The sequence below is a fragment of the Filicampus tigris genome, chromosome 10, assembly GCF_054856515.1.
Source record: "Filicampus tigris isolate MCC_2025a chromosome 10, RoL_Ftig_1.0, whole genome shotgun sequence".
Taxonomy (NCBI): Eukaryota; Metazoa; Chordata; class Actinopteri; order Syngnathiformes; family Syngnathidae; genus Filicampus; species Filicampus tigris.
This window is the reverse complement of record NC_141226.1, coordinates 13,903,302-13,930,476: the sequence shown is the minus strand read 5'-3', so window position 1 is coordinate 13,930,476 and position 27,175 is coordinate 13,903,302. Positions and strand designations below refer to the sequence as shown.

The 27,175-nt window shown below is 42.5% G+C and overlaps 1 protein-coding gene across 2 annotated transcripts in view; it reads right to left on the bottom strand.

Moving 5' to 3' along the window:
• The window catches only part of LOC147140925 (enhancer of polycomb homolog 1-like), a 29,987-nt gene extending 2,847 nt beyond the window's left edge, over positions 1 to 27,140 (bottom strand). Inside the window, exons 1-13 of one of the 2 annotated variants that reach the window (XM_086044257.1) lie at positions 26,833 to 27,140; positions 24,106 to 24,220; positions 5,473 to 5,632; positions 4,435 to 4,580; positions 4,138 to 4,344; positions 3,910 to 4,058; positions 3,152 to 3,287; positions 2,915 to 3,073; positions 2,724 to 2,813; positions 2,492 to 2,640; positions 1,630 to 2,000; positions 764 to 891; positions 545 to 683 (exon numbers count right to left, since the gene is read on the bottom strand). In XM_086044257.1, the coding sequence (XP_085900383.1) occupies positions 545 to 683; positions 764 to 891; positions 1,630 to 2,000; positions 2,492 to 2,640; positions 2,724 to 2,813; positions 2,915 to 3,073; positions 3,152 to 3,287; positions 3,910 to 4,058; positions 4,138 to 4,344; positions 4,435 to 4,580; positions 5,473 to 5,572 (1,774 nt within the window). In that variant the 5' untranslated portion in view covers positions 5,573 to 5,632; positions 24,106 to 24,220; positions 26,833 to 27,140. Of the gene's footprint in view, positions 1 to 544; positions 684 to 763; positions 892 to 1,629; positions 2,001 to 2,491; positions 2,641 to 2,723; positions 2,814 to 2,914; positions 3,074 to 3,151; positions 3,288 to 3,909; positions 4,059 to 4,137; positions 4,345 to 4,434; positions 4,581 to 5,472; positions 5,633 to 21,341; positions 21,874 to 24,105; positions 24,221 to 26,832 lie in introns of those variants that run through there. The other variant, XM_086044256.1, reaches the window with a different exon arrangement.
• Positions 27,141 to 27,175: the final 35 nt, after the last annotated feature.

Sequence of the window (27,175 nt, the reverse complement as noted above, 5' to 3'; positions counted from 1 at the left end):
GGCATGGCCTGAGTTGGGTTATTTTCAAGTGCAATTGCTATCTTTTGACGTGTTGTATCAGAAAGAGTCGGAAGTCACTCCTAAAACGGTCAACGGGTTGTCTTTACTACTGCCCATCGTATGTTCACGACTTAAATGGGTAAAACGACAGGAAAAACCCTGGAGGCCACCACACCTGTCAGAAGTGCGATGTATCCAGTTGTTATGCCTAAGCGCCTTAACATAATTGGGCCCGCCACACACAGAGCAACGCGTCTTAAACTCAGTGGAAACGTGGTCGTCTCCCGACCCAGAGGTTGCAGTTTTGATCCCCGGCCAATGTGACCCTGTCGAAGTATCCCTGAGCAAAATACTGAACCCCCAGTTGCTTCGGATGCTGCATCACCAGTAGGTAGATGAGTTACGACGTGAAGCGCTTTTGAGTACCAAAGGTAGAAAAGCCCCATACGTGACAGCCCATTTACCATTTATCAAACTAGACAGACGTGACACTCAATCTCCAAAGTTCCATTGTTTCTAGGCATGATGACCAACGAGGACGTACCTGAGGGAGTTAGGATGCCGTTGACGCCGCCACCTAGGATGAGCTCCTCCTTGGTTTTCAGAGCCAGAATCTGCTCGGTGGTGACAAGGGCCGAGGCAGCGAACTGAGCGCTGGCTTGGTCCAACGTGTTGGCAGACACCTGAGGCGATCAAGAAAGCGTTTAGAGATGTGGCAAGCGGCAGGCAGCGCAAGTTGGGAGTTGGTTGTTGTTGTGATCACCTGTGCTGGAGTTGTTGTGCTGTGGGCAGTAGTGGCTCTGTTGGCTTGAAGTTGCTGCTGCTCCAGCTGTTCCTTCTGCATCTGCACCAACTGGTCCTGGTGTTGCTGGTACTGCTCGGCTGTCAGGGCTGACATACGAAAACGTGTTGGTTACACACATGAACTGCTGTAGGAACAAGCGCATGAAACGCACTTTGACACGTTTCGGCAACATGTGGTCCAAACATGACTTGGAACAGCACATTTCAATGTAGAGCTATGCCCATAAGACAACTGAGACAGTAGAGGACTTCATATAAACTAGGTAAGGTTGTAACAGTAGATGTTTCTAAGCACCGAGCGCTCCAGCTGTAAGGCTTGCTGGTGGCCGCCAGCCGACTAGGATTCGCTAACACTTGAAACTTTTTTTCCTTTAGTGAAGGCTCAAGTGTGTTTTGGATTGAGTGTGACATGCGACATCATTCACCTGTGGTCGCATCAAAACCAGTGGCCGATTTGATGAAAACTAGCTGCCAAACGTGACAACCCAACCTTCAGAGGCACATTTAAGAACTACAAGACCGTTTTACACGATATAAAAATACAAATAAAATATACAATTTCACATTTGTTTTAATTTATATTATTCAATAATTGGATATTTAACCCTGCACTGGTAATGTAGTGGTACATGATGCTGCCATTCATGCAGACTGAACAAGTTCAATTCCCAGTCAGTACCCAAACATACACCTTCCATGATTTAAACGTTTTTTTTAATTAATTGTATTTATTTTAGTTTTATCTCTTAGTTTATAAAATCCAATGTGGCCCTGAGCACAGAAGTTGATCCAGTACAAACCAACAAAAGCGCACACAGGACTTACCAACATAGGGCTGGGGCGGTGGTCCAGGCCGTAAGACGCGCTGGGCGGACGGCCCGATATTGGTGAGCGGCCGTTTGACGCAGCGACTGAGCCTGCGGAACAGCGGGTGGGCGTTGTCCAGCTGGTGCAGCGGTAGCGTCCGCGGTCGGAAGTGGCGCCACCGGCACGCCTTTATGCTCAAAAGAATCTGACTGAGGTCCGAGGGCGGCGAGGAGGAGCTTCTGTCTGAGGTATTGGTTGGTGAGGTACTGGCAAACTTGCTGGCGGCCGGCGAGCGCGAGCCCGGCGGGGGCGGCGCACAGTCCAGCGTCTTCGGGTCCAGTTCGTGGAAAACATTGTCATAGTCTGAGTGCGCTCGGTCCAGTAGGACCCTAGAAGGCAAGGATGCAATCGTCATGACACATGAAATAGTAGAAGCCTGTGAAATGATGTGGCGGGCCGGATCCTGCTCCCGGGCTTTGAGTTTGACATATGCCTTATCATCGCATACACAACGTATTGATGGATAACTATTTTTGAAATCAGAAGCCAATAAATTGTTCATCTATTTTTCCGTTTTTTAAAAAAAGGGGGGGTTACTAAAAAAGAAATCTTGCAATCTAGTATCTCTGATATTGAAAAAAACATTTTGCAAGAAATATGAAGTCGACCCACATACAATGACATTACGGGCCAGATCTGGCCCCCGGGTCTTGAGTTTGACACCGGTGCTCTAACGGGTTGAATGCTACATTCTTGGGTAGCCAGGGACCCCATAATACAAACATTTTAGTTGGATACATTTTGTTGATGCAGGCAAAATACGTTTCCCCTCATGAAATGAATAGATGATCTAAAATGGTGTGAGGAGGGCCCCCATTACCTGCCCCCTCGTCCCAGGCGTCGCCGGGCCAGGCCCTGGCATCGTCGCGGTACAGTGAGCGTGGTGAGACTGTAGCGGTATCGGGCATGCGGCAGGCCACCCTCCCAGCCCGGAGACCACGGCCAGGCACCCATGCGATCCTGACGAGCCTGAAAACGCGCGCACACACACACAAACACTCAATTTTCATCTCACAAAGCTCAGTGACAATGACAATCAGTATGACACTCACAGCGTAATACTGGCAGCCTGCCTTCCTTCGAAAAGCGTAAGCGCCATCTGGGTCATTCTCCTCCTCGGCTTCCGACGAGCCCGAATGCAGCTGCGGACGCAAAAACAAAGTTCTGAGTGTCCTCTGCTCTTTCGCGCTGTGGTTCGCAAGCGGCCTCTAGATGGCAGCAGAAGACAACAATGGGCTTGTACCTGAGGCTCTTCATCTGAGCTAGGGAAGTCATACTGGTTCAGGTCCTTGGCGTTGAAGACTGCCGGACCTTGGTGGTGCGCGGCGCCAGCTGAGAGTGGAAGAACTTTCTGTTTCTTCTCGTATTTCCTCTTCTGCCGAGGGACTTCCGTCTTCTCGGGCTTGAGGTGGGACGCGGAGGTACAGGTTCAGGACTACTAACAAGCACCCGATAAGGACTTTCGTGGCCACGTGCTCACCTTGGACTTGTAGTCCTTGTGGTCCATGTGGTACTGGTTGGTGAGTGGCACCAGCGGGATGATCTGCGGCCTCACCAGTGCCCTCTCTGCCAGGACCTCGGCCAGGACCTCACCACCATAGTCTGACATGACATTCCTGGAGAAACAACAGCAATGCGTTCACATGACAAAATATATACTGTATACATAAATTTCAAGTCCAAAGCTGTTTTTGCCCGTTAATGTTGCTGACAGGCCAATGTATATAGCAATATAGCATTTACGGGCAGGTGTGCACACATTCCAAAAACAGAAAAATACGACAAGCAGAACAGATTAAATCCAAGCCTTGACATATTTTTTACCCTTTAAATATGGGTCGATTTGACCCACAATGAGCATTTTTTTAAAGACCCTTTTCAGGCCATGTCAATCAAACTGAGGACTTGTCATAACTACTAATTTTGACCACTAGGGGTGAATGGTTTTAAAAATAAAGAAATAAAACAATAGTATTTTTAATACACTTCCTTCATTAGAATCTGTTATGCTAAAACAAAAAACATAAAAGGCCCATGCTTTGCAATTTCTGTTAGGTTCCAAGACAAGAAAAAATACACTTGTTGATACTTAAAAAAAAATATATAGCTATGTTTGTGTCTATGAATAATTCAATCAAATTTCAGGTCTTTTCACAGTTGGCCAATGGAACGTGAATGTGTGTGCAATCACGTCTAGTTGGCACATCGCTGCAGTCTGGAAACATTTTGATTACTGACCTCTTCTCAAAGATCTCCAGCGTGAGGTGCAGTAGCTCTCTTTTGCTCTTCTCTCTCCTTTTGATCATCTCCAGGATGGTGACAGCCCGGCTCAGATCCCTGCGGAGTTTCAGCATCTTCTCGTAGGACGCTTCGTCGTTCTTGCGGTTCTGCCGGCACATGTTGAGAAACATTGAGTGAGTATTGAGATGAAAAAGCTTTCAAAGGATGCTGGGCGAGATGACCCACCTTCCTGGTCTGCATCTTCTCGGTGCGCCTCCGGAACGCCACGTACGGGTCGCTGGTGCTGGAGCCGTCACGCTTCTCCTGCTTGATGATGTTGATGAGCGAGTGTGCCTTGCTGTTTTTCCTCTTGCGACTCCAGTAGTCAAACACCTCCTTGATGAGCTCGTCATCCTCCTTGAGCAGCAGCTTGGCCTCGGGCAGACTCACCAACTTAAAAAGCAAAGGGAGTGTTTTTTTCCTCCCCTCAGCCACTTTCGCGTCGGGAGGCGTACAATGTCAGACGTTTTAAAGTCGACAAACCTGCTGCCCGCTGCCTTTCTCCAGCCGGTCGATCATCTCCTCAAACTGCAGAAGGCTGATCTCCATCTTTTTTTTCAACTTGGCAACAAAGGCATCGTCGTCCGAGTCCAGGTCGTAGTCCGGCTGCTCCGTGTCCAGGCTGAAAGCTGAAAGGGGAGGAAAGCGCAACAACAATTATCATCAAGATACAGATAGTGATTCACAATGTTGTGAGAGGTCACATGAGGCCTCATGTGCAAGGGTGAGTACGCACGTTTTCACTCTCACGTTCAAATGCATCAAGAGTTAAACAACCGTGGGAATGAGAGTTGCTTCATGGCAACTAATTGGCTGCCGTACACGTTTTTCTAGCTTTAGCGCCATTGGCGATCCAATGAAATGATGCTGGACAGTAGCAGGTGCAGTGGCATCAAAATGCAGTAGATGCCTTGGACAAACAGATGGTTTCGGTGTCCGAATTTTTTATTTATTTTTTGGTCAATGATAAGGGTGGGCATTTTAATCTTGCTGCGTCCATCCAACTCAGAGATCGAACTCACACTGCCACCATTAGGGTTGGGCACCGGGAGCCGAGTGGAACAGGGACTAGCACTTCGGTTCTCCCGCAATCTTTCAAGTTTTAAAATGCCGGTGCCACATTTCGATTCGTAATCCGTGTACGAGCAGCGCGGAGCAATCGACAGACACGAGTTAAGTACAACCAAAAGGAAACGTGTGTGTGCTGCAACGATGAGCAGCAAGTGCCGGCAACACACATGTCAAAAGGTGTTTGCGGCTCCCAATGCTTTCTTTTTCGTGGAAACCGGATCAAAATGGCTCTTTTGACTGTTAAAGGTTGCCAACCTCTGGCTTTGACTAACATGACAGCTCTTCCAAACGTGTCACGAAACAAACAGATCTGCTACTGCAGTACCCAACAAAACCCTTCAAGCTAATTTGACCACCTCTTTAAAATGTTGCGAATCTCATATCTATTGAGATGAACAGCCCCGAGCGGCGCCACCAAACCTCCCCCTCCCCAAAGTAGACACTACTTACGCTGTAGGTGAATGAGCTGCTTTGGCATCTTGTAATCTCCAGGGTATAGCGATTCATAGTAGGTGATGTTGCTTTCCGCCTCCGGGACCGGGATGACCATGTTGTCCCGCTTCTCGCCATAGACCTGCTGTGCCGAGATGGCCCGCTGGAGGTGGTGTTCCTGCATGCACACAAGTGTTAGTGTTCGTGTTAGCAACTTAGCATCACTTCCAGGTCTGTTGTTACTCTCGACTGATGCCTACTGCTTCAGTGACAAGTGACGGTCACAAAGCTATCACTTATTAAAATTCACTTTGTACTCCACAATGACAAAAGCCTGGTCCCCGTTTGGCTAAGATTCAGTGTTTCGCACACCATGTTAATACTTGGGCGGGCCGCCCAAGTACAGTATTTTCCGGACTATAAGTCGCTCCGGAGTACAGTACCGGAGGAGTCTTCGTCTCCTCTGTGCTCGGCTTCTTACGTGTGTGGCTTTTTCAATTCGATACAAAACAATACAGTTTTATTTATATAGTGCATTTCATAACAGCTAGAGAGCAGACTACGTGAACTATGAACTGGAGGTGGCGTGATTAAATCTGCCAATAAGAAGACAAGTTAGAAATATTGGGCAGAGAGTGAATTACCCTAAAGCGCCTGCAGAGGGAGACAAAACATCATAAATACAAGTCAGCACTAACAAGCCATGACAGTAATAATGTGTTAATAATTTCACACATAGTCGCTCCAGAGTATTAGTCGATTCATTTTTTACGCACGGTTATGACATAACGTCTTTGTTAGTGATGTCGCCATGAAATGAGATATTAAAGCCTCGCCTCATAATTCCCTCCAAATACTATATTTATTTCTACCTCCTACCTAATGGCTTCACTGTATAAATGCCCCGACGTGCTGGACCACATTTACTTCCACAAACTATACGTCGGGACTCGGGAGTGACGTCGTCTCTTCTGCGCATGCAGATGTACTTTGGCAACGCATGTGTTCATACAGCAGACAAGACCGAGGTCGCATTTATAATGTAATATGAACGCTTACACATACAAATCTGATTTTTTCAAAAAATCCGAATTGAGCATCAAGACCTGCAGTGTGAACCTAGCCTAATTGACATGGTAGAACTCGGTGTTCCGAGAAATGGGTCGTGCTGTGGTCATTAATGCTTTTATTGGAGATACTCTGGCGATTTTGGGCGTGTGATGTAGACATTGGGAGCCGTTGTCTGTCGACGGACTAAGCTAATGATGCTAACGCTGATTAGCACGCACCTTATTTGCGTTGTTTGTGATGTCGAGGGGTCCCGGCAGGGCTGTAGGAGTTGCACACCAGTCTCACGTGTCATTATATGTACCCAGGTATGTCTTTTTTATTGTAAATTTGGCTGTTTTTGTTTTTCCTGCACTCTTGTACTTGATGTGGCCGAGGGGAGCCAGCAGGGCTCACGTATCATATGTACACAGGTCGACAAATAAAACACCATGTTTGAGTCTACATGGCCATCACACCAAACAACGCAGAGAACCAGTTATATGCGCACCTCTCCAAAATCCAAAGATGCCGCGTACCGTGTAGTTTGTCGTCTTTGCAAGGAATCGATGGAACATGACTTTTTTTTTTTAAGACAACACAGAGCGGCCTCGCAGTTTCCATTCATACATCTGTGAAAAGTGCAAAATCTGAACTATATACCATGTTTGAATGGTCTCAATAGGTAATGTAACCAAGTTCCATGTCTATTAAAACCACAACTATGTGAGCATCCCACTTCACCTCATAAAAGGTTGCAACAATGTTTGCAGTATACTTGTGACAGAGTTTTTCTTGTCACCAAGAAACTTTGAACATGTTCAAGAGTCAACAAAGCAGTGCGACTGAATGTTGATGACGTATGTAAACAAAAGTGCATGTGTTATATATTTTTAAAAATCATAAATAAAAAAGTGAAAGATTTACAGCTAATTCATGTGATTGGTATTGGAATCGGCAACATAAAACCACAATCGGAAGATCCCTTCTAAAAAAAAACTGTAGCAAACATACGTGAACAACTTGCTGTGGCAACTCCTAATTAGGACAAGCTGAGATTCGCCACAAAACAATGAATATAGCCAGATGTGAACATCTTTATAGAGGCCACCATTACTTGTAAATTGGCATCAGGGTTTCGTTCATAACCCTCATGAATGGTGAGGAATCACAAACAAATAATATGAACAAACCAACCATTTGAACAAATCTTGAGGTTTCAATTTAGGTTACAGACACAGTACATTGTCAAAAACACTCCTGAAGTCCAATTCACATTAAATTACATCTGTACAATTGAAAACTTAATGCTTCAAAATAGGGCTGAACGATTATGGAAAATAATCTAACTGCAATTATGTACCTAAAAGTTGTGATTGTGATATGAGTTGCCATTTCTTTCCATGGAGCTTTTCTAGTGTCTTTTTCAACAATTATTACAACAAACAATATCAGATCTCTTGTGCATTATAGAAAACTGAGGTAAAGGCAAAATGAAACAATTCATATGAAAGACAGTCATCCACTACAATTACAGGTATAAACTTGCTAAATATTTGGATGTGCAGTTTGGTAAGCGTTCACTACGACAACAGTTATGCCACACATGTGTGGTGTACACCTATAAAGGCACAAACTCAAGTGTAGATCACAACAATAATTTTAAAAAAACCTGTAGTTTTGTTACTTCCTACATATCACTTTGTTTCATGAAACATGCCGTAAACTTGGACTGCACTTCTTAATCACTGAATTTCTTACATATACGTATATAAGTACATATTACGATAAACAATAATCCAGTTGCTCTATAGTACCTCTTCCTACACTCACTTCACGAAACATGAGCTGCAAACATGGACTGTACTTTTTAAATCACGCAACGCATCATAGACAAATGAATAAAACATGTATAAAATTAAAGTTTTACCCGATCTCCAGTTTGTATAACATAAAACACACCACCCGGTAGGAAAAGTAAGATAATGCCTACTTATTAGGGGTGTAACGGTACGCTAAATTATCGGTTCGGTATATTTTCGGTACAATATATATATATATCAGTGTTTATTTTGAAAGGATGACAAGTAAACGGTATTTCTTTAGAAAAAAATAAATAAAAGTGAACTATTCGGGTGAGATTCTAAGAAATTACATCAGAATAAAAAATACACTAATGATAGAGATCTCTTAATTTGGTAAATTATTAAGATACTGAAATCTTTAAACACTCAGCAGCAACAGCCTATGACTATGACACATCTAAGTATTCAAGTTAAAGACAAGTTGTCATTACAGTACATATTAAGGCTGCTTGATTAAGAAAAAAATATTAATCACGATTATTTTGGTGATAATTGAAATCACGGTTATTCAAACGATTATTTATTCTTTTGCTACAAAACAAGAACAGGTTTAAACGTAAAAAATTTAAGACAAAATTCTTTGAAACGCTATGATAATTTGAGTCCGTTTTGCACCAAACATTTATTAATTTTTTTTTTTTTTAATTTAAAGTGCAAATGTATAAATTAAAGTATGGTTTCCTTGTATAAAGTATATATATAAAGTTAACTTGCTATGCACTTTTAAACTGCCAAAGTAGTAAACTGCTTGGGGTATAATGCCAGTTTTGACAGAATAACAGACATGCTATTCATCTATACATTTAGACCTTTGTCTGGAGCCTTTTTTGTTTTGACTTAATATCATACACTACATAAGAAATTTAACTTAAGTCACAGTAATAATGTTTGGCATGGTGTCTATTTTTGTGCTAGTAAAAGTGGTGTATATTTGCATAAGATATGTTACTTAAAATAAATCCCTTGTGCCGATTGCGAAGTGGAGTCTGTGCCCTAAACATTTGGAAGCCTTGTCCGGGCATTAGATTCTGTTATCTTTTTGTGTCTCTCCGATGTTGTGGGTGGGGGTTGCAGTGTTTCTACGACTGAGATTTGCGTTGCAGACGACGCCAAATCTAACTCGGTGTTTTCTTGCTTTATCATATCATCGTGAACCAAACGATGGTTGAATAGATTCGTTACGTTGCCGGTGGATGCAGCGACAACTTGCACTTTATACGTCTTTGCTCGCAGTCTTCCAAGGCAAACCCAAAATGTAACCAAATAAGCGTTTTGTCTTGCTTGTTTACAAGTCTTTCCTGTGGCGGCTCTTGTGCTATTTTTTAGGTCTGTTACTCTGTTAAAACGTTTAGTAGGAGCGAGCGCAGTGTGACTTGCGGGGTGCAGGCTGGCTGGCTAGCTTGGAGAGGGCGGCGCAGAGGATAACTTGTGTGCGCATGCCTCAAAACAACTTAAAATTAGTACAGTATTAATAATCGTTTTTTTACGATTATGCCAATTTGTAAGCGTGGAGTGTAATAATCGAAATTGTAATTGAATTACAATTGCACAGCCCTAGTACATATGTACACTTTTTGTTTTGAAAAAAAAAACAGTTACAATTATTGCTAAGTATATTAAAATTCTTTTTATAATGAAATATAGTAACTTTAAAGTCTTAATTAAATTATTTACTTTTTGGCATTCAAATCTTTGAATGTTCAACTGTATATTGTAACGAATTGGGTTATCTGTGCTGTGGTCGGATTTGTGTTTTGTTAAGTTGTGATGTTTCCGAGGATCATGAATGCATCGTACGGCTAGTGAGAGGAGCAGCGGAGAACGAAGGAGAGAGCTCTTGTACTTTGTTGTTGGCTAAAAATACTGCTTGCTTCCTCGTCTAAGAAACATTCAAAGTTGGATGATGTTGTTTTAAGTGTTATGTTAGACGTGCTACCCCCAGCATAGCCGCCGATCTCATGTAGCAATGTCGGCACACAACTTTGGGACTTATACACGTACCTTTCCCCATTGGCGATTTTAACAGGACAGCCAGAATGTTCCAGTGTACGGGGGGGACCTTCAAGCTCTGACTTGTTTGCGTATTCGTTTGCCCCTCTTTAGTGCCACCGCCCTCCTCTCCCGCATGCTAAAGTCAACAGCGCCCGTGCGTAAGCTCGCGCTAATAAGCGGACCGAACCGAACGCAAGTGGACCGAACCGAACATGCCATACCAAAACATATTTATACACCCACGTGTACTATTACACCCATACTACTTATGGCGTAATACCAAGCGCAAGCGGCATTACCACTCATCAAATGATTAAAGCACAAGTCAACCCAAACAACAAGCGGCATAACCACTCATCAAATGATTAAAGCACAAGTCAACCCAAACATATTTTTTTCCAGAATATCTTCTATACAGGCCGACCAGTCTAAAGATGGAATTCTGATTAATAATTAGATTTATGGGCTACATTACATTTCACCACAGAATACTGTTGCACAATGTTTCGCAGATATCACAATTTAAAATATAAACAAGAGCTTTTTACAAACGCTGTATATCCATAATTGTTCTGTGAAGCAAGTGCAGATTTACAATTTTCTTTTGTAGAATATCATCAAATTGTTGTTAAGAGTTTTTTTTTAATTTAGTTATTTTTTAAGATCACATCGCCCATCCCTACTTCTTGGTTGACACTAAGGCGCTTGTCAGACACATTTAAAAAAATAAAAAATAAAATAAATAATTGTCCTGCGGTGACTGTGGTAGTAGGTGTGGGTGAATCCAGGACAAGCCTGAATGAGTAAGTGAGATTGTATGAATGAAATGAAAGCCGGAGGCGGCCATTTAAACATTTGACACTTCTCCATTCACGTTTCATCTTGACCATGTTTATTGTAAATTAGCCACAAATGCAGTTATTAGTACAGGCAGTCCTCGTATTACGACGTACGCGACCTACGTTTCGACGCCCGTGCCTCCTCCTCCATTTTGTCCCCAGCACCATAGTGACTATGTTTACATGCAGTCAATATTCGGGTTAAAGTAAAAATTCTGCTTTCTGAAACATTCTGAATATCCCTTTTACATTATTGAGCGGACAGACTTGCTCCGACATTTGAATAACCCACTGTGTAGTACAAGCCGTGTGTTGCTGTACACACGCCGTCAAGACTCTGATGGACGTCATTTCCGCTTGTTACTTTCAACTGTCAATGAAACACTTGATACTCATGTCATTCACCAAATGAATGAAGCAGCCGGTTTCCTCCTTGTGCTGCATCTCTGAGCTTGTTTACCTCTGCTTATGTATTTGCGATGGGTTTCGCGCCAAATAACGCACTTCCGCATACGAGCACTTCCTGTACTACAAAGAACAGCATTTCTTGCGGTTGAACAATGAGCATGCGCAGTGTCTCGATCGTGTCTTTTTGCGCGCCGGCAGTATCTTTGCCTTTTTCGCCTCTCCTCCTTCTCCATCCACTTCTCAGTAGTAATGCTAAGTACAGCTTCTTATGCTTTTTATTTGAATGTATTTTCGTTTTTGATACCAAGAATTTTGATGTAAATTTCAACTTTAACAGTGATATCCAACATACTCCGAATTTCAGGTTACATAGCCAGTGTAAGAACGGAACTTTTTCGCAAAATGAGAACTCCCTGTACTCATATAACATCTGGGTGTTATCCAGCAATAGGGCACACTGCTGTATGCTGTGGTCAAACCGAGCAGCAGCTGAGCATTTCTGGAGGCACTTTTCCATATAGTAAATGCAGTTTGCGCGGTAGGGGCCAAATGCGCGCTAAGAATAAAATTAGGCGACATGGATGAAGCGTTTGAAGCCACAATTTGGCTTTTTTGTTCATTTCCTCGGGGTTGGCAAATGTGAACATTTCTAACATCCAATCGAATGTACTGAATACATCACATGCAACAGCAGCACAAGCACAGACAGACACAGACAGCGTGGTGAAATAAGAATATGGAACGATATCATTGCGGTCTGTGCCGCTAGTGCAGTATACAACACTGCCAGCTTCCAATTGTGGTCAGGACCGAGCCAAACAGGAGCAGGCTTGGAGAACAGGGAGCGAGGAAGTTGGCATATCTGATGAGTGTATTGACTCGTTGACAGCTGTTTGAACTGTCAACCAAGATAATATCTAGCAGCTAAAGTACACAACCACTTGCAGGGACGTAACGACTCATCACAAATCGATTTAAAATCAATTTAAACTGCTTAAAATATGTAATGTAAAAAAAATTAATAACCGATTCACAACGCCATGGTAACCATAGCTGCTCTCTCGTGTCTCTTCTGTAAACAAACTGCACACGTACATTTCGTAAATTACTTGACTCTACAGCTGCCAATATTAGATTACTAACATGACAACGACTCAGAATCAGAGAACAGGTCAGCCGGGATTGGTCGTTGTGAGCAGTTGTGATGTCATTTTCAGAAGACAAAATGGCCGCCCCCACGGATGGCTAAAAACGAGCGCATTTTGCTGCTCAATTTATATTCCGCGGCTAAAAACGAGTGCATTTTGCTGCTTAATTTATATTCAACAAACACAAACTTAATCAGAATGCTGTGTTTCCACTAGTGGGCCTGTTGGGAACATATTCTTGAAAAAAATATGTTTGGGTTGACTTCCGCTTTAAGTAGCCACATATGAAACTAATTATCACCCCACTCTCACCTACCTTCATACATAGAGGCTAGCATGCCATAGTGTCCGCGAGGCACCACGCACACACACAGACACAATCAAACAGCCTTGAGGCTAAAGAGCACATGGCCAAAACTAATCAAGAGTGTTTTGTTTACTTGGCAGGGCCTTGCTATTTGCTGGAGAAAAAATGAGATCGTGTGGAAGCAAACGGTTGGAATTCACAATGAGCACTCCGGCGTCCCGAAATAGCCTCGCAAAAATGAGTGCATCCATCACCCTCAGTATCCCAGACGCCGCTAGTGACAGTGTGACGGACAACCGCGGGGAGGGCGGACGGGGGAGGAGGGACGAGCTTGTCTGGTGGAGTGCCTGCTGCTTCAGAGACAAACCGGTCAATACCTCGCGAGTAAACGTGGGAATGTTTGAACAAAACGCTATTAAGTTGATTTTAAAGCTCATAATAATAAACTAGACAAGAAAAACTCTACATCAACCAACAATTCTCTAACCCTCCAACACATTTTAAACACATTTCGACTATAACTATATATCTACGTATTTTTAGGACCTTTTCTTGCTGTCTGAAAAGGAAAGCGTTGATTCAAGCAGTTTGTAAACGTCAGTTGAAGTTTATTGTAAAACGTTCATTACACAAAATGTTCAACTAAATGTATTTTATCAAACCAAAATCACTGGCATTTCCAAATTCCAATTCAAACGCCATAGAAGAGATATTGAAAATTAGCACTGATGTTACACTAGCTAGAAAACTAAAAACACACGGAGCAGCATCACATACAAACGGAGCATTCGACTTCAGGTATATTTTTTAACTGCTTTGTACGAACTGTTACTGGCGATAAGTTGGGGAACTGTACCGTCTCTTCTTGCTCCTAATTATGCTGCATGCCTTCTTGTAGAGGACAGTTCTCTACCTGTGGTCCATCTATCCGCCTATGACGAACGCCCATTTGTAGGCAAACAATGATAGACGGGAACCTTAAAAAGAATTCATGGATTAAGCATAGTCGGATGCCCATTGTTCCCGTCCATGTTATCGTCTAGCGTCTATTTTCGCGGTGAGGCTTCAATGGCCGCGGCGAGGTTTCCGTTTCCCGTTGGCCGCGGCCGAGCATTCTGAGTCCTAAACGGAGACGCATTCAGTCCGGTTTCAAGGTGCGAGTGGAAGTTGGTAGAAACAAGATCACAGAGGTAATAAATGCAAAATAATGTTCAAATAGCCTAAATCAATCAAAAATTAATAATAAAAAGTAATTTCTCCAGGACCATTAATGGAACAGTTAAGGGTGAGCGTAATATGATACACCGGTACTAATTTAGCCTCGGGGCCAGTTCACTACAGGGGGCTTGGTTTCCATTCCTGATGAAAAAACGTTTACTTGACAGGCGGTTCTATACTTCAGAACTCTCAAGCCACATTTTCCACTCAGAAACCTGAAGAAAATCATGTCTGAAAAAGGCAAGAAGGGTTCAAGAAGAAAGAAGTGTGGAATCACATGTTGATGGAATAATTTAAAGTAAATGGAGCTATCTAGCTATATGCAAAAGCCAAGATCCCCATTTTGTATGCTCAACTTGGCTACAAAAAGAGCACATTTTAGTATGACAGGTCCTTGGGTCAAAGGCGAAAACAAAATCGATACCAGAATTTGTGTACCATTAACCCAAGGAAGCAAGGCAATGGCACTCATCAATCCATGGGCATAGCAGAGGGCCCCCTCCTCGAATCTGTCACGTCAGCTCAGAATCCTCATCTGGAGCGTGTACGACATCCCGATGCTGTGGGCGAGGTTGGACCAGGGACAGCATAAAGCATGCATACCTCAGTGAGGGGTGTTGACTGCCCCACATGCTCAAGGGAAACAGTAGCAAATGAAATCAGATTAATCCAAACTAAGGCAGTAACTGAAACATTTACAAAGTGTCGGGGAACCAACACTAAGGTCTGTCGTTCTAGTGAGTGAGTGAATGAAACAGTGATGTGCATTTAAGGCCAGAACAGAGTATTTTTCAGCATGCTGTCCCCCAATATCTATGCTGAGTGTGTACGTGTCCTTATTTCTTTCGCAGACAGCTAGTCAGTCATCCGTGTGCCAACCCAAGCAACCTGTCAAATACTGTGTCAGCTGTGAAAGACCCACTTTCATGGTGACATGCTCCACATTCCAGCTAAGTCAAGGTCAGTGTGGGTGTGTGTCTCTCAGATGCCTGTGGATCTGTTATCAGCACCACAGACAGCGAGCTCACTTTCGAGCAAAGCGTAAATGCTGTACAAGACGCCGTGGCGATCCAACCACAAACACATGATAATCATGTGCTGAGCCACTGTCACTTTCACAGAACCACGGCTGGGGTCACAAAAAAAAACAACCACAGACAAGCTGCACAACCGCAAGATAAACACGACAATGGGGATGCACTGAAATCACTTTTTTCACACAAGGCACAAGGACAAGTATTTCAATACAAATGTTAATTCCCCTGGTAAACCATTTTCTAACAGTGTACAAGAGAAGAAAAGAAAAACTTTCGCTTTCATTCGCAACGTGTAACTGAACGGCATGTGACTGCTAGTTTATCATGATCAAACAGTAACCCACGTTAATTACAAGACAAACAGGTGAAAAATAACATAGAAGCAGAGTACAATGAAACTGACACACTGTTGCATGGAGTTAACTGTTTTACAGTAACGTTTTGTCTGCGCAACACAATGGATGAAAGTTATTATGAACACATCACACAGTAATGTACAAAACAACAAGTATTGAGCATCTATTTTGGCATGACGAGCAGAGCGCTTCCCGAGGCTCACCAAGCTATGTGCTTTGCCGGTTGGCAGCGGAGGAGTTTGTCATCCATTTTGCGGAGCATAATTTGCAGCTGCCTAAAAGTTTTGTCGTTTGTGTCCTTAAAGTTTGGCTATCTATACGCACAGTATTGAATCGATTTTACGAGAGCGTCTGGTAACAGTGCATCACTTCATGACATTGACTACTTTTACATGAAGTCAATTAACTTGAACATTGCCAATATTAGTCAGAGGTAAGCAGCCCAGAGGAGCAATAATTTAAAGATCTGTGATTCTCAGTTTTGTTAGAATCACAGACATGTGATTCTCAGTTTTGTTATTCTTTGCGTTTTAATGAGGCTCAAAATGAAAATTGCTATGCTTGTGTAGTTTTAAGGAGTACCCAGCATGCATTGAGGGACATTTTGGGGGGTAAATAGTTAATAATTACAGGTTTGTTGTTGTCAGTTTATTCTTTCACATAATAGTACTATTTGTTATTTGCATTCACCCACCTCGTTAATTTATGAATTTTCATTGACTTGTTAGATCTAATTTTGCACCGTACGTTTGTTCTTGAGTTTAAACACTATATTTAGATTAATATTGTGTTTATGGAATATTAATTAAGCAGCAAAAGCCATTCATTGATCTGGACAATAATTGAATATCAATACGTATCACGATTGACACATGATTGATATCAATTGAAAATGCCTTCGCTAAAACATTTGCTAGAAAAAAATTAGAAAACAAATCCGATCGCAGAATGGTGCGTGATTTAGGCAGCGCGAATCCGCCTCCAAAAACGAATAAGCCGCTGAACCAAGGAAGAAGCAGCTAACCCAACGGAGCGTGCATGTGGGCCCGGTGGGCTGTGGACCATACTAACGTCGAGCGAGGGAGCGACGTAACTCTGTTCAAATAAATGACCAGTCGATGCAGTACAACTCTTTAAAATAAAATATTATGCATGATAACCCGATTAAACACCGCCGGATGGAGACGTGGTGTACTTGGAGTTCCCTGTTCTTGACATGCTAGCGCCAGTTAGCCCTTTCCGACCCTTGGCATCGCACTCAAGTTAAAAAAAAAAAAAATCAAGCAAAATATGAATGGACTATGGCAATAATGAGTCTGCAAAAAATATAAAGTAGTCCTTGACGGATGGTCAATGATAATGTATGCAATGTAAGAGGGTATTAGTTCACTTGCATTGTATGAAGGCTAATGTATGTGTGTAAACAATACTGCTTTGGGGTAGCGCTTAATGCAAGTAAGAAATTACAATGCACTGGTGGAGGAAAAACTGCACATTAGACTACATAATGTACACAAAAACATTTAATTAATTTTTTTAAATAGGTTAAAAAAAAAAACAATAATTATGAATATTGCCTAATATGAAATACTTAAATTGTGAATTTTTCCAGACATATCCCCCAGCCCTACTAAGCACATTGTTTAAAACAGAATTTAATCTTTATATTGATCAGTTAATTTCACTCTTTCATAGTTACGTTGACCTCTTATCAAAGGTTAAGTATTATGTTAAAATAAAATAACCTAAATTAATTTTCTTCGACATCCGCCTCACAGTTCGGCCTCCCTGTGTGGAGTTTGCATGTTCTCCCCGTGCCTGCGTGGGTTTTCTCCGGGTACTCCGGTTTCCTCCCACATTCCAAAAACATGCATGGTAAGTTGATTGGACTCTCTAAATTGCCCCTAGGTGTGATTGTGAGCGCGGATGTTTGTCTCTGTGTGCCCAGCAATTGACTGGCAACCAATTCAGGGTGTCCCCCGCCTACTGCCCGAAGACAGCTGGGATAGGCTCCAGCACGCCCCGCGACCCTTGTGAGGAGAAGCGGTATAGATAATGGATGGATGGATAATTTTCTCCGGGTCAATATTTTCAATTGTTAAAAAGAGAGCGAAAACAAAAATCTGTATCGATATCAATCAATATGAAACACTTATACAGTGGTATACTTTTCAGTCATATCGCCCAGGCCTAGCCACTAATTTTTATCCATTTTGTCTTGTCCAGCCACTTGCTGGTGACTGAAAATTACATCACAGCTCCTAAAGGCCTCTTTATACTCCCACGTACGCGCGAACGACAACTGCTGCATTGCATCACGTGACCGACGTGTTATACTGCGCCATGTCTGCAACACACACGTCAGAAGTTGTTGCTGCGCATAGGATGCTGCTCACATTCTCTCTCGTGATTGGACCGTTTTGTCTCATGCTGCGTTGACGTACAGTTTTCCCCGGCTTGGTTCTTTCACACTCTCAGGCTCAAATTAAGTTTTAGTAATAGTTTAGTAGTGCTTCTGAGTGAAAAAAGGCTCGTAATATTAATGTGTATTAATTAGAGGATTAGCAATTAGTTGTTGCGAATCTGCAACACCTTCCTGGAGAGAGTAAAGGGTAATTTGTCATCCACGGAGGGGATGATCCGCACAGAGCAGCAAACTAGTTTGGGAGTGGCGTGGGTGTTATGTCACTTACGAGTGTGTAAAGATGCATGCATCACCTTCGCCATCACCTTTCTGATCGATTTCGCAATACAATTAAATGCATCGTCGAGTCATCTAGGTCCCTTTGTTCTAGCCAGCACGATAGCCATTGTTTATGGACAAAGAATGTGTACATTAGAACAAAACTTAAAACATTTTGGGGTTAAAACAATATAGACACAATTACACATAAATGCTTCACAGCAAGTAGTACAGGCCTTGCCTTTAAAAACTTGAAAAAGGACTGCCTCCCTCACAAAACCTCAAGTGTCCTAGCATTAATAGAATAGCTTTTAATATTTATAATTGTATAATGGCATTTAGAGTCATGTTTTAAATGTTACTGTACAGTGTGACTATTGCACAGAAGTTTGATTTAAAAAAAAATTTAAAAAAAAAACACAAATCAAACCGAAATCACAGTATCTGTCAGAAAAATCGCAAGACAATTTTTTTCTAAAAATTTTCAGCCCTAGAGTGAAAGGTTGTTCGTCAATATGTGCCCTGCAATTGACTGATGATGAGTCCAGGGTGTACCCTGCCTACCATCTGTAGACATCTGTGATAGGCTCCAGCATGTCCACGATATTATAAACTGTTTGGAAAATAGATGGATGGATGATTAAACAGCCAAATGTGCATGTGAAGTGCAGGTATGCTGTCCACTTGGGATTAGCAACTTGCGTTCGACACTATATGTGACTTTGAATGTGTGTGGCTTTAAAAGGTTGGGCCTGGTGAGTGACATGGGCACATGAGTGTAAAATTGGCTGTTGTGAGCACAAGATGGCAGCTGGATCTTAATTGGCTAAACATCGGAAAGTCTGTAATAATATGCTACATATGCATTTATTTTGTTAATTTAACAAAGCAATATAATTGCACCGGCGGCTGTTCCTATCCTTGGATCACTTGTGGGGTGGGTATTGGCCCTCAAAAAAGTCACATCCAACTTGCTCTGTGAACCTCAGCCTGAGTCCAAACATTTGTCTTTTTGCCAAGCTATTACCATAATATTTTCATTATGTAACACAGAGCTCCTGCTGAGTGAGCGCCGACATTAAAATGACAGCATCAACCCCCCCACCCCACCCCCTCGCCTCAAGCTTCTTTGACCTCCCCCCACACCGCCTCCTGGGTGCCACATGCCCGCTGCCGGTCTGCAGACCTGCTGTGCCATCTGACACACTGAACCCCTGACACTGAGCGAGCAGGCATGCAAGGTTGTGGCAGCAAAAAAAGAAAAAGCAGTAAAATGTGTGTAGTAGTAGTAAAAGGACTTGCGTGACACTCTCGAGTCAGCTGCACGTTCAACAAGCATCCTTCAGAGGGTGCAAAGGATGACAAGCCCACTTTGACACACTGCAGTGTAAAATTGGATGAAAATATAAGACTCCCACTGGGACACATGCAGTGACGCCATAAATACCAGATCAAATAGGTTTAGGGGCATCAAAACACTAAAAATACACTCAAAGGGACTCAAAAGTATAAAAGTTTATCAAGTGTCATTGACAGCTAGCTGCTAAAACAATCACCGCAAAGCAACACCACCGTGGATATATGGACGTAATCATTATGAACTCGCTCATATTGCAAAAAGTAAGCAAAACACACATCACTAAACAATGACTTCCCTTATGTCAGCAAAATAATGTAACTTAATATGCCCCTATAAATTATGACATCCTCATGTTGCAAAATAATGCAATAGAAATACTGTACATGTGAGAGGAAATTATTTCCCTCATATGGCTCAATAACCTGACCAAAATACACATCAGTAAACATACTGCTAAATAACTACCCAAATACTTAAAGGAAGCCATAGTTCAAAGTATTTTGCAAAAAATGTGACCAAAATACATTAAACCCTAATTAAACAAAATCAACCAAAAATGATTTCACTGTAAATTAAGATCCCCGTTCAAATTACTAAAATACACATAAAATAAACCATCCAGTATTAAAAAGTTGTTGACGAGTCTTACACTGAAGCTCCCATTCACATGTATCAAACATTTTGGTTAAGCTAAGTTAAGACAATAAACCCAAAATCCCCTTTACTGACCCAAATACACATCTGTAACATATGATATCAGCTAAAATATTGTGACTACAATACAAATCCCAATAAATGCCTGCGAAATATTACTAATGTGACCCAAATACACCTTGTAAATTATGACATCTCTCATACTGCTACAGTAACGATAAAAACACCACTACAAACTACAACAGGACATCCTTGATACTGCTAACAAGTGACCCAAATACAACTAAATAACCGTGACTTCCCTAAGGAATGCAGCAAAACTATTAGAAACTGCTCATAGTATGTAGTGCTGCTCACAGACTACAACCAAACAGTGAATAAATATTTGTGTGACTGTCAAAAACACAACATATGAACTACAGGCAGTTTATTTTGAGACAATTGTTGCATTAGCACTTCCAAACATTCAGGTTGGACTCGCGGACAGTAAAACACTAAAAACACACATGGCCTGTGTGAACATGTTGCATGCTATTAAGTGCCGTAGCTAGCTAGCTGCCATCCATTCGTCCCAAGCGAGGCATGCGTGCCGTGTTGACATTCCCCTCCGGCGCCCCCTGTCGCTCTCCCCTCACCACTACGCCAACACAAGGCCCCGAGACAAAATGTCCGCCGCGCCTAAGTCACATGATCCCTTTGTACTCGGAAAACGGCTTCACGCTCCAATCTCCACTGAAAAACCAGAAAATGTATCCAAAATGGACACGGTGCATTTCCACGTTGTCCAAAACGTAACTCAAGCGCGGACAAAACGCCGTTTAGGACCCAAATTCGTCGTGTTTCTATCGAGAAAAAAACGGGCGGCCATTTTGTGAGGGCTTGCGCAGAACATAAAGGAAGGCGACTGTGATGGTGGAAAAACGAGCAAAAAGCACATTCTGAAAATGACATGGTGGAATACAAGAAAGCCTACCGATTCCTCCTCCTTCTCCATGCCAGTCGGCATCTGCGGCACGGCCCTGTTAATGGACGCATACTCGTGCAGGTCGGGTAAATCCTCACAACGGAAGACTGGCAGCGGCTTGGTGGCGTCCAGCGCCCGCGCCCGAAACGACAATTTACTCATTTTTGCTGCTTTCCAGGTGCCCCCTCTCACAAATAATGTCTCTCCGAGCTCCTAAGATTCACCGCGGTGACGAGTGAAGCTTTCATGGATGATTCTGGGGCGGCTAACTCTGACGTTTTTTTTCTTTTTTTTTTTTGTAAGCTTGTCAAGCGCTAAGGTAGGGCGTCGCCAGCCCGGAGCCGCCGTGTGGTGTGGTGGGGGTGGAGGCCCGGATGTCGGTCGCTGTGTCTCGGCCTGCGTTTTCCCGGCGCTCCGCTTCCCCTCCGCGTTGGCGGCTCAGTGCGCCATAGGCAACATGGCGGACATTTAAAAGTGTTTTGGCGTGTTTTTGCTCAGCTCGGCTCGGTCCAGCCCTCCTCCCCTCCTTCCCCCTCGCTACCCTCCTTAGCCTTCCCAACCCCCCTCCTCCCCCCCCGCTCCTCTCCTCTCTCAGCACCCCCCACCCCCCAACAAACCCGCCCAGCCAGCCCCGCGACCATTCCCACGCGTCTCGGAGCGCGTGCGCGTTGCGATCACGGAAAGTAGCGCGTGGAAGTGGATGAAATGAAAGTGTATTTTATATTTGTGTGTCGAAGTATGTGTGTTTGAATGGGGTTGAGGATAAGCGGTTCGGAGAGTAATAAAATTAAATTTAAAAAAACACGAGTCCGTGCACATAAAAAAATGTATTTGTGGGGGGGAATAAATACAAAATAAACATCAAAATGTATGCAAAAACCGATCACGAATAGTCATTCATTTAAAAAAAGAATATCCGATAATGTGTGAAATTAAAATAAAAGTACATTTGCACATGTAATTTCAACGCAACTTGCAACATTGTAGTGTGTATAGTAGTGTATTTTTAAATTTTACTGAAATTTATGCAACAAACATATTTTACAAAAGTATTTTATAGATTTTGACAGACGTTTAAAAAAAAAACATTTTCAAGTCTTTACTCACATACTGAAGGGACAGTATTAAAACATTTTTATATACATTTATATTGACAAATGTTACATACCGGAAAGTGACTAGAGTTAACTCATTCTATCCCAATGACATACTTATATGTCACTTCACAGGGGGCCTGAAAAAGTCTGGTACTGAATGAATTAAAAATGTTTCAAATTTTCATACTAAAAATGGAAGGACGCTTTTAAATTGTGACAAAACCTCATGTCTGAATTTGCATTTGTGACAATTTATCACTTATTTACATTTTCATTTGATTTAATACAGCATCGGCACCGTGATCACAGTTCAGAGGTCGTGGGTTCGATCCCGGCTCCGACCTCCCTGTGTGGGGTTTGCATGTTTTCTCCGGGTACTCCGGTTTCCTCCCACATTCCAAAAACATGCATGGTAAGTTGATTGGACACTCTAAATTGCCCCTAGGTGTGACTGTGAGTGCAAATGTTTGTCTTTGTGTGCCCTGCGATTGGCTGGCAACCAATTCAGGGTGTCCCCCGCCTACTGCCCGAAGACAGCTGGGATAGGCTCCAGCACGCCCCGCGACCCTTGTGAGGAGAAGCGGTGGAGATAATGGATGGATTAATACAGCATTTACCCACAGCAATATTATGAATATTCTCACTCTGAATGCGAAAAATATCAATTTTAATAGCAGCGTTACCTGACATGACAGGTATTTGTAAAAACAAAATAAACATTTATGAATATGTTACTCACTGTAGTAAATAAATTCAGTTCATTAAAAATTTAAATTTTTGGGAAACATTTTCACAATATGGGCCATTGGAGGGGCAACTGAATTCGCCCAGGGGGAACAATATATACCTACTGAATATCATTAAATCATCCACCCATCCATTATCTATACCGCTTATCCTCACAAGGGTCACGGGCATGCTGGAGCCTATCCCAGCTGTCTTCGGGCAGTGGGCGGGAGACACCCTGAATTGGTTGCCAGCCAATCGCAGGGCACACAGAGACAAACAAACATCTGCACTCACAATCACACCTAGGGGCAATTTAGAGTGTCCAATCAACTTACCATGCATGTTCTTCGAATGTGGAAGGAAACCGGAGTACCCGGAGAAAGCTCGGAGGCCGGAGCCGGGATTGAACCCACGACCTCTGAACTGTGAGGCAGACGTGCTAACCAGTCGGCCACGGTGCCGCCCTCATTAAATCATAGTAATTGTAATATTCATTTTCATCGGTATTTGATAAACAAGCAATCCTTGCGTTTTCAACTGAAAGGTAATTCCAGTAATTACGATTTCTTAATTAGCAGTTCAAACAATAAATAATTAGATACACAAATTTGAACCCGTTAAGTCATATTTGAATAATATATAATAAATGGATAAATAATAAAAGGGTTGGAGATCAGTCATGGGACTCACATCATATTTACAGACAGATGTCTAAAACTGGTAATAAAATGTTCTCCTGCGTGACATTGATTTAATCCACTCAATAATTTAACAATTCAAAAGCAGATGACACCATTTACAATGTCCCCATCTAGTGTACTATGGTGTAAAAGCACCCGACGTTGACATGGAAAAACTAAATTCTCAACTTTGACAATAGAAATAAAAATACAGAATTACAGAATTGTCTTCAACTAGAAGAAAGTTTGTCTTAAAATTCAACTTACCAGCCATTGTGGTGTCAAATGTTTATCCGGGGTCAGGCCAAGGGAAATGCACTTCTTTCGTAAAATCCATTAAATACGTCAAGTCCAATAAATCCAGTACATCCATGGTGAGCACCTGTGAGAACACCAATCATTTCATGACACCATCAAATCTTCGTCACTAATGTTTGGAAATGCTTTTTTTAAATGGCTGTCAAAGTTAGTGACACTTTTGTAGCTAACACCACAGCTAACGCATGACATTCAGGGTACAAAATGTGGGGAAAATGCATTCTTATTCTTATTAGTGAAAAGTGGCCAATTTTAACATCCATACCTCATTTAGCCAAATTAGCCAGGTTTGCTCAAATCAAATTAAAAAAAAAAAACAAAGACATTGGAACATTATTTATTGGATAATACTACTGTAATACCGTGCAATACTCAACATTCCCCACTACTGTTAGTCTAGTTTTATTTTTATCCAATGCTGTTCCTTACATTTCACTACAGCACTGCAGCACTGTCACTTAGAGTATTTTTTCCTCTGTACTATGTACAGGCCGAAATGAGTGTTCCTCATATTTTTTATGTAGATGTAGGTTGGTGTGTATACACATGTGTATATACACATGTTACTGCGTATATCTACATAGGTTTGATTCTAAATGTTTGCCGTCAATGTTATACATTAATGGCCACATTATGCCGCCGCCCCTGTGTGACCTATATCTTTGCTACTGTAACAACGAAAATTTCCCCACTGTGGGATCAATAAAGGCATTCTTATCTTATCTTATCTTATAATGGATGGATGGTACTTCATGTAGTTAAATTCCATGAGTGTATTAGCACAAATGAAAAAAAATATGAGCATGCGTAGTGAGTTATGTAGTACTGGTAAATTGGCATTTTGCATAGCCAAATTAGCAGCGCGTTAACCAAGTGATTAGCACGTCCGCCTCACGGTGCAGAGGTCCAGGGTTCAAACCTGGGCTGAGGCCTTTCAGTGTGGGATTTGCATGTTCTCCCTGTGCCTGCGTGGGTTTCGTCCGGGTACTCAGTTTTCCTCCCACATTCCAAAAACATGCATGATAGTTCAATGCAACACACTATGTCAGGGGTCGGCAACCCGTGGCTTTCATCCTTATATTGCGGCTCTGCGTGGCTTCGGAAACTAAATTATAAGTGTCCGATTGAATTGTATTGTAACGTCTTCCAAAGACACAACGTCAGACGTAGCTTGGATATCTCCCTTTTTATTATTCCAACACGGCTACTGTGGGCCGTAGCCGACGGCAACTACAGTGCAACAGCAGTTCCGTCATAAGTACACACAGATCTCAAGTCCTCTCGCCATCCGCGTGATGCATTCAGGAACCCCGGAAACAACACAACTTAGCAAAACACAAATGTCCGCACAACACAGATAACCCAGTTCGTTACAGTACGTTATTTGTGTCAAAAACGGGTATCATGTATTCTTATTAAATCCGTTTTTAACTTCTTTCTTCAGACCTTGTGCATTTTCAGTGATCAGCATTGGTATGCGGGCCATTTGGTACCGGGCCGCAGAGCGGTACAGGAAAAGCCTTTATTCTTTTAAGCAGCCGCCCCAGTGTCAGCTTCTCATGAACAGCACTTACTTGATTGCTCCGTGCAGGTGTTGGAAATGGTAAATGGGCAGTCACATGTTTAGCGCGTTTGTACTTTCGGTACTCAATGCGCTTCACACTGTACCTCATTTACCTACTGATGATGCAGCATCAGAAGCACCTGGGGGTTCCGTATCTAGGATAATTTGCCATGGTCACAATAGCCGGGGATCGAACCCACAAGCTGTGGGTTGGGAGACAACCACTCTATCACTGAGCCATGTCGTCACAAAAATACGTCCATGCGCCACAAAAATGCTTTTACTATCTTGGGTGCTCACTTTTTTTTTCTTGCCGTCTGCTTCCGCTTTGAAAAGCAAGCACTGAGATCCAGCAGTTTGGCTGTCATTCTTACAAAAGCTGGCCTCGCCATTGGCTCAGTAGTAGGTGGGACGGGATGATGGAGAGACCTGCCCCTAAAAGGGGACAATTGCACCACAGCAAGAAAAATGCTGTAAAAACTGTCTATAGTTCTTGAACCTTGGGGAATTTCGACGAAAACATTATCAAGAAACTTGCGAACTCCATTAAAATTCAGAAAAATAAATTTCTTTAAAGGTCCATGTAGGGAGAGGATGAGGGCCGTGCAGTTCCCCAAGCTGCCACTACAAGGCTGCCTGGCACAGTTGAGCTACACGCCCCTTAAAGAAAAAAAAACTGCCAGCCAACAATGTTTTCAGCTACGAACCTGAGCAGAAGGCTTTGCAAAAATAAGTTGAAAGCCACAAAAATGTGAGTGAAACGAGGTGAAAACCGAGCGTGGGGAACCAGGGAGGACTTCGTGATTTTTTTTTAACAATCGAACGCCGAGCAACCAAATCATGCAACATGACGTTTGCGACCCTCTGTTTTTGTCAGTCATGTGAAGAAAAAAAAAAGTAAACTAAACGTCGTCAACATCTTGAAATCGACATATTTTGACTTCCAAACGCAAAAATTTTAACGTAACTTTTTTGAGGGGGAGGCTCGCCATACGAAAATTGAGCAGCTCATTATTCGATTGCGATGTAATGAAATCATCAGCAAAAATACTCGTTCGAGACGAGGGTGCCCCTCTCTTTTTCCAGAACAAACGTGACGAAAAAATACTTACAGGATGCGAGGTTTCCAAACGGTGACTTTTAATAATCCAAATGGTGGCGATTACTCGAGTGAAAAAAAGGAAGAAAAAAAGGAAAAACGACGTAGCTACCACTAGCCCCAATAACATGAAGGCTACAGCCAATCTTATCCTTCCTTCTCTTCGCCGCTGTCACTTTGGGGTGGAATAAGATCTCGGTGGCGTCTACTCGCTTCGATTAAAAAAAAAAAAAAGAGTTTTATCGTGTCAAAGTGTCAATTTTCTTGTCGATGTTGAAAGTAGAGGTGGACACCAAAAAGTGCTGCTGTTGGGGGTTAACAACTTTGCTGGGAGAGACGTCTCTGATTGGACCATG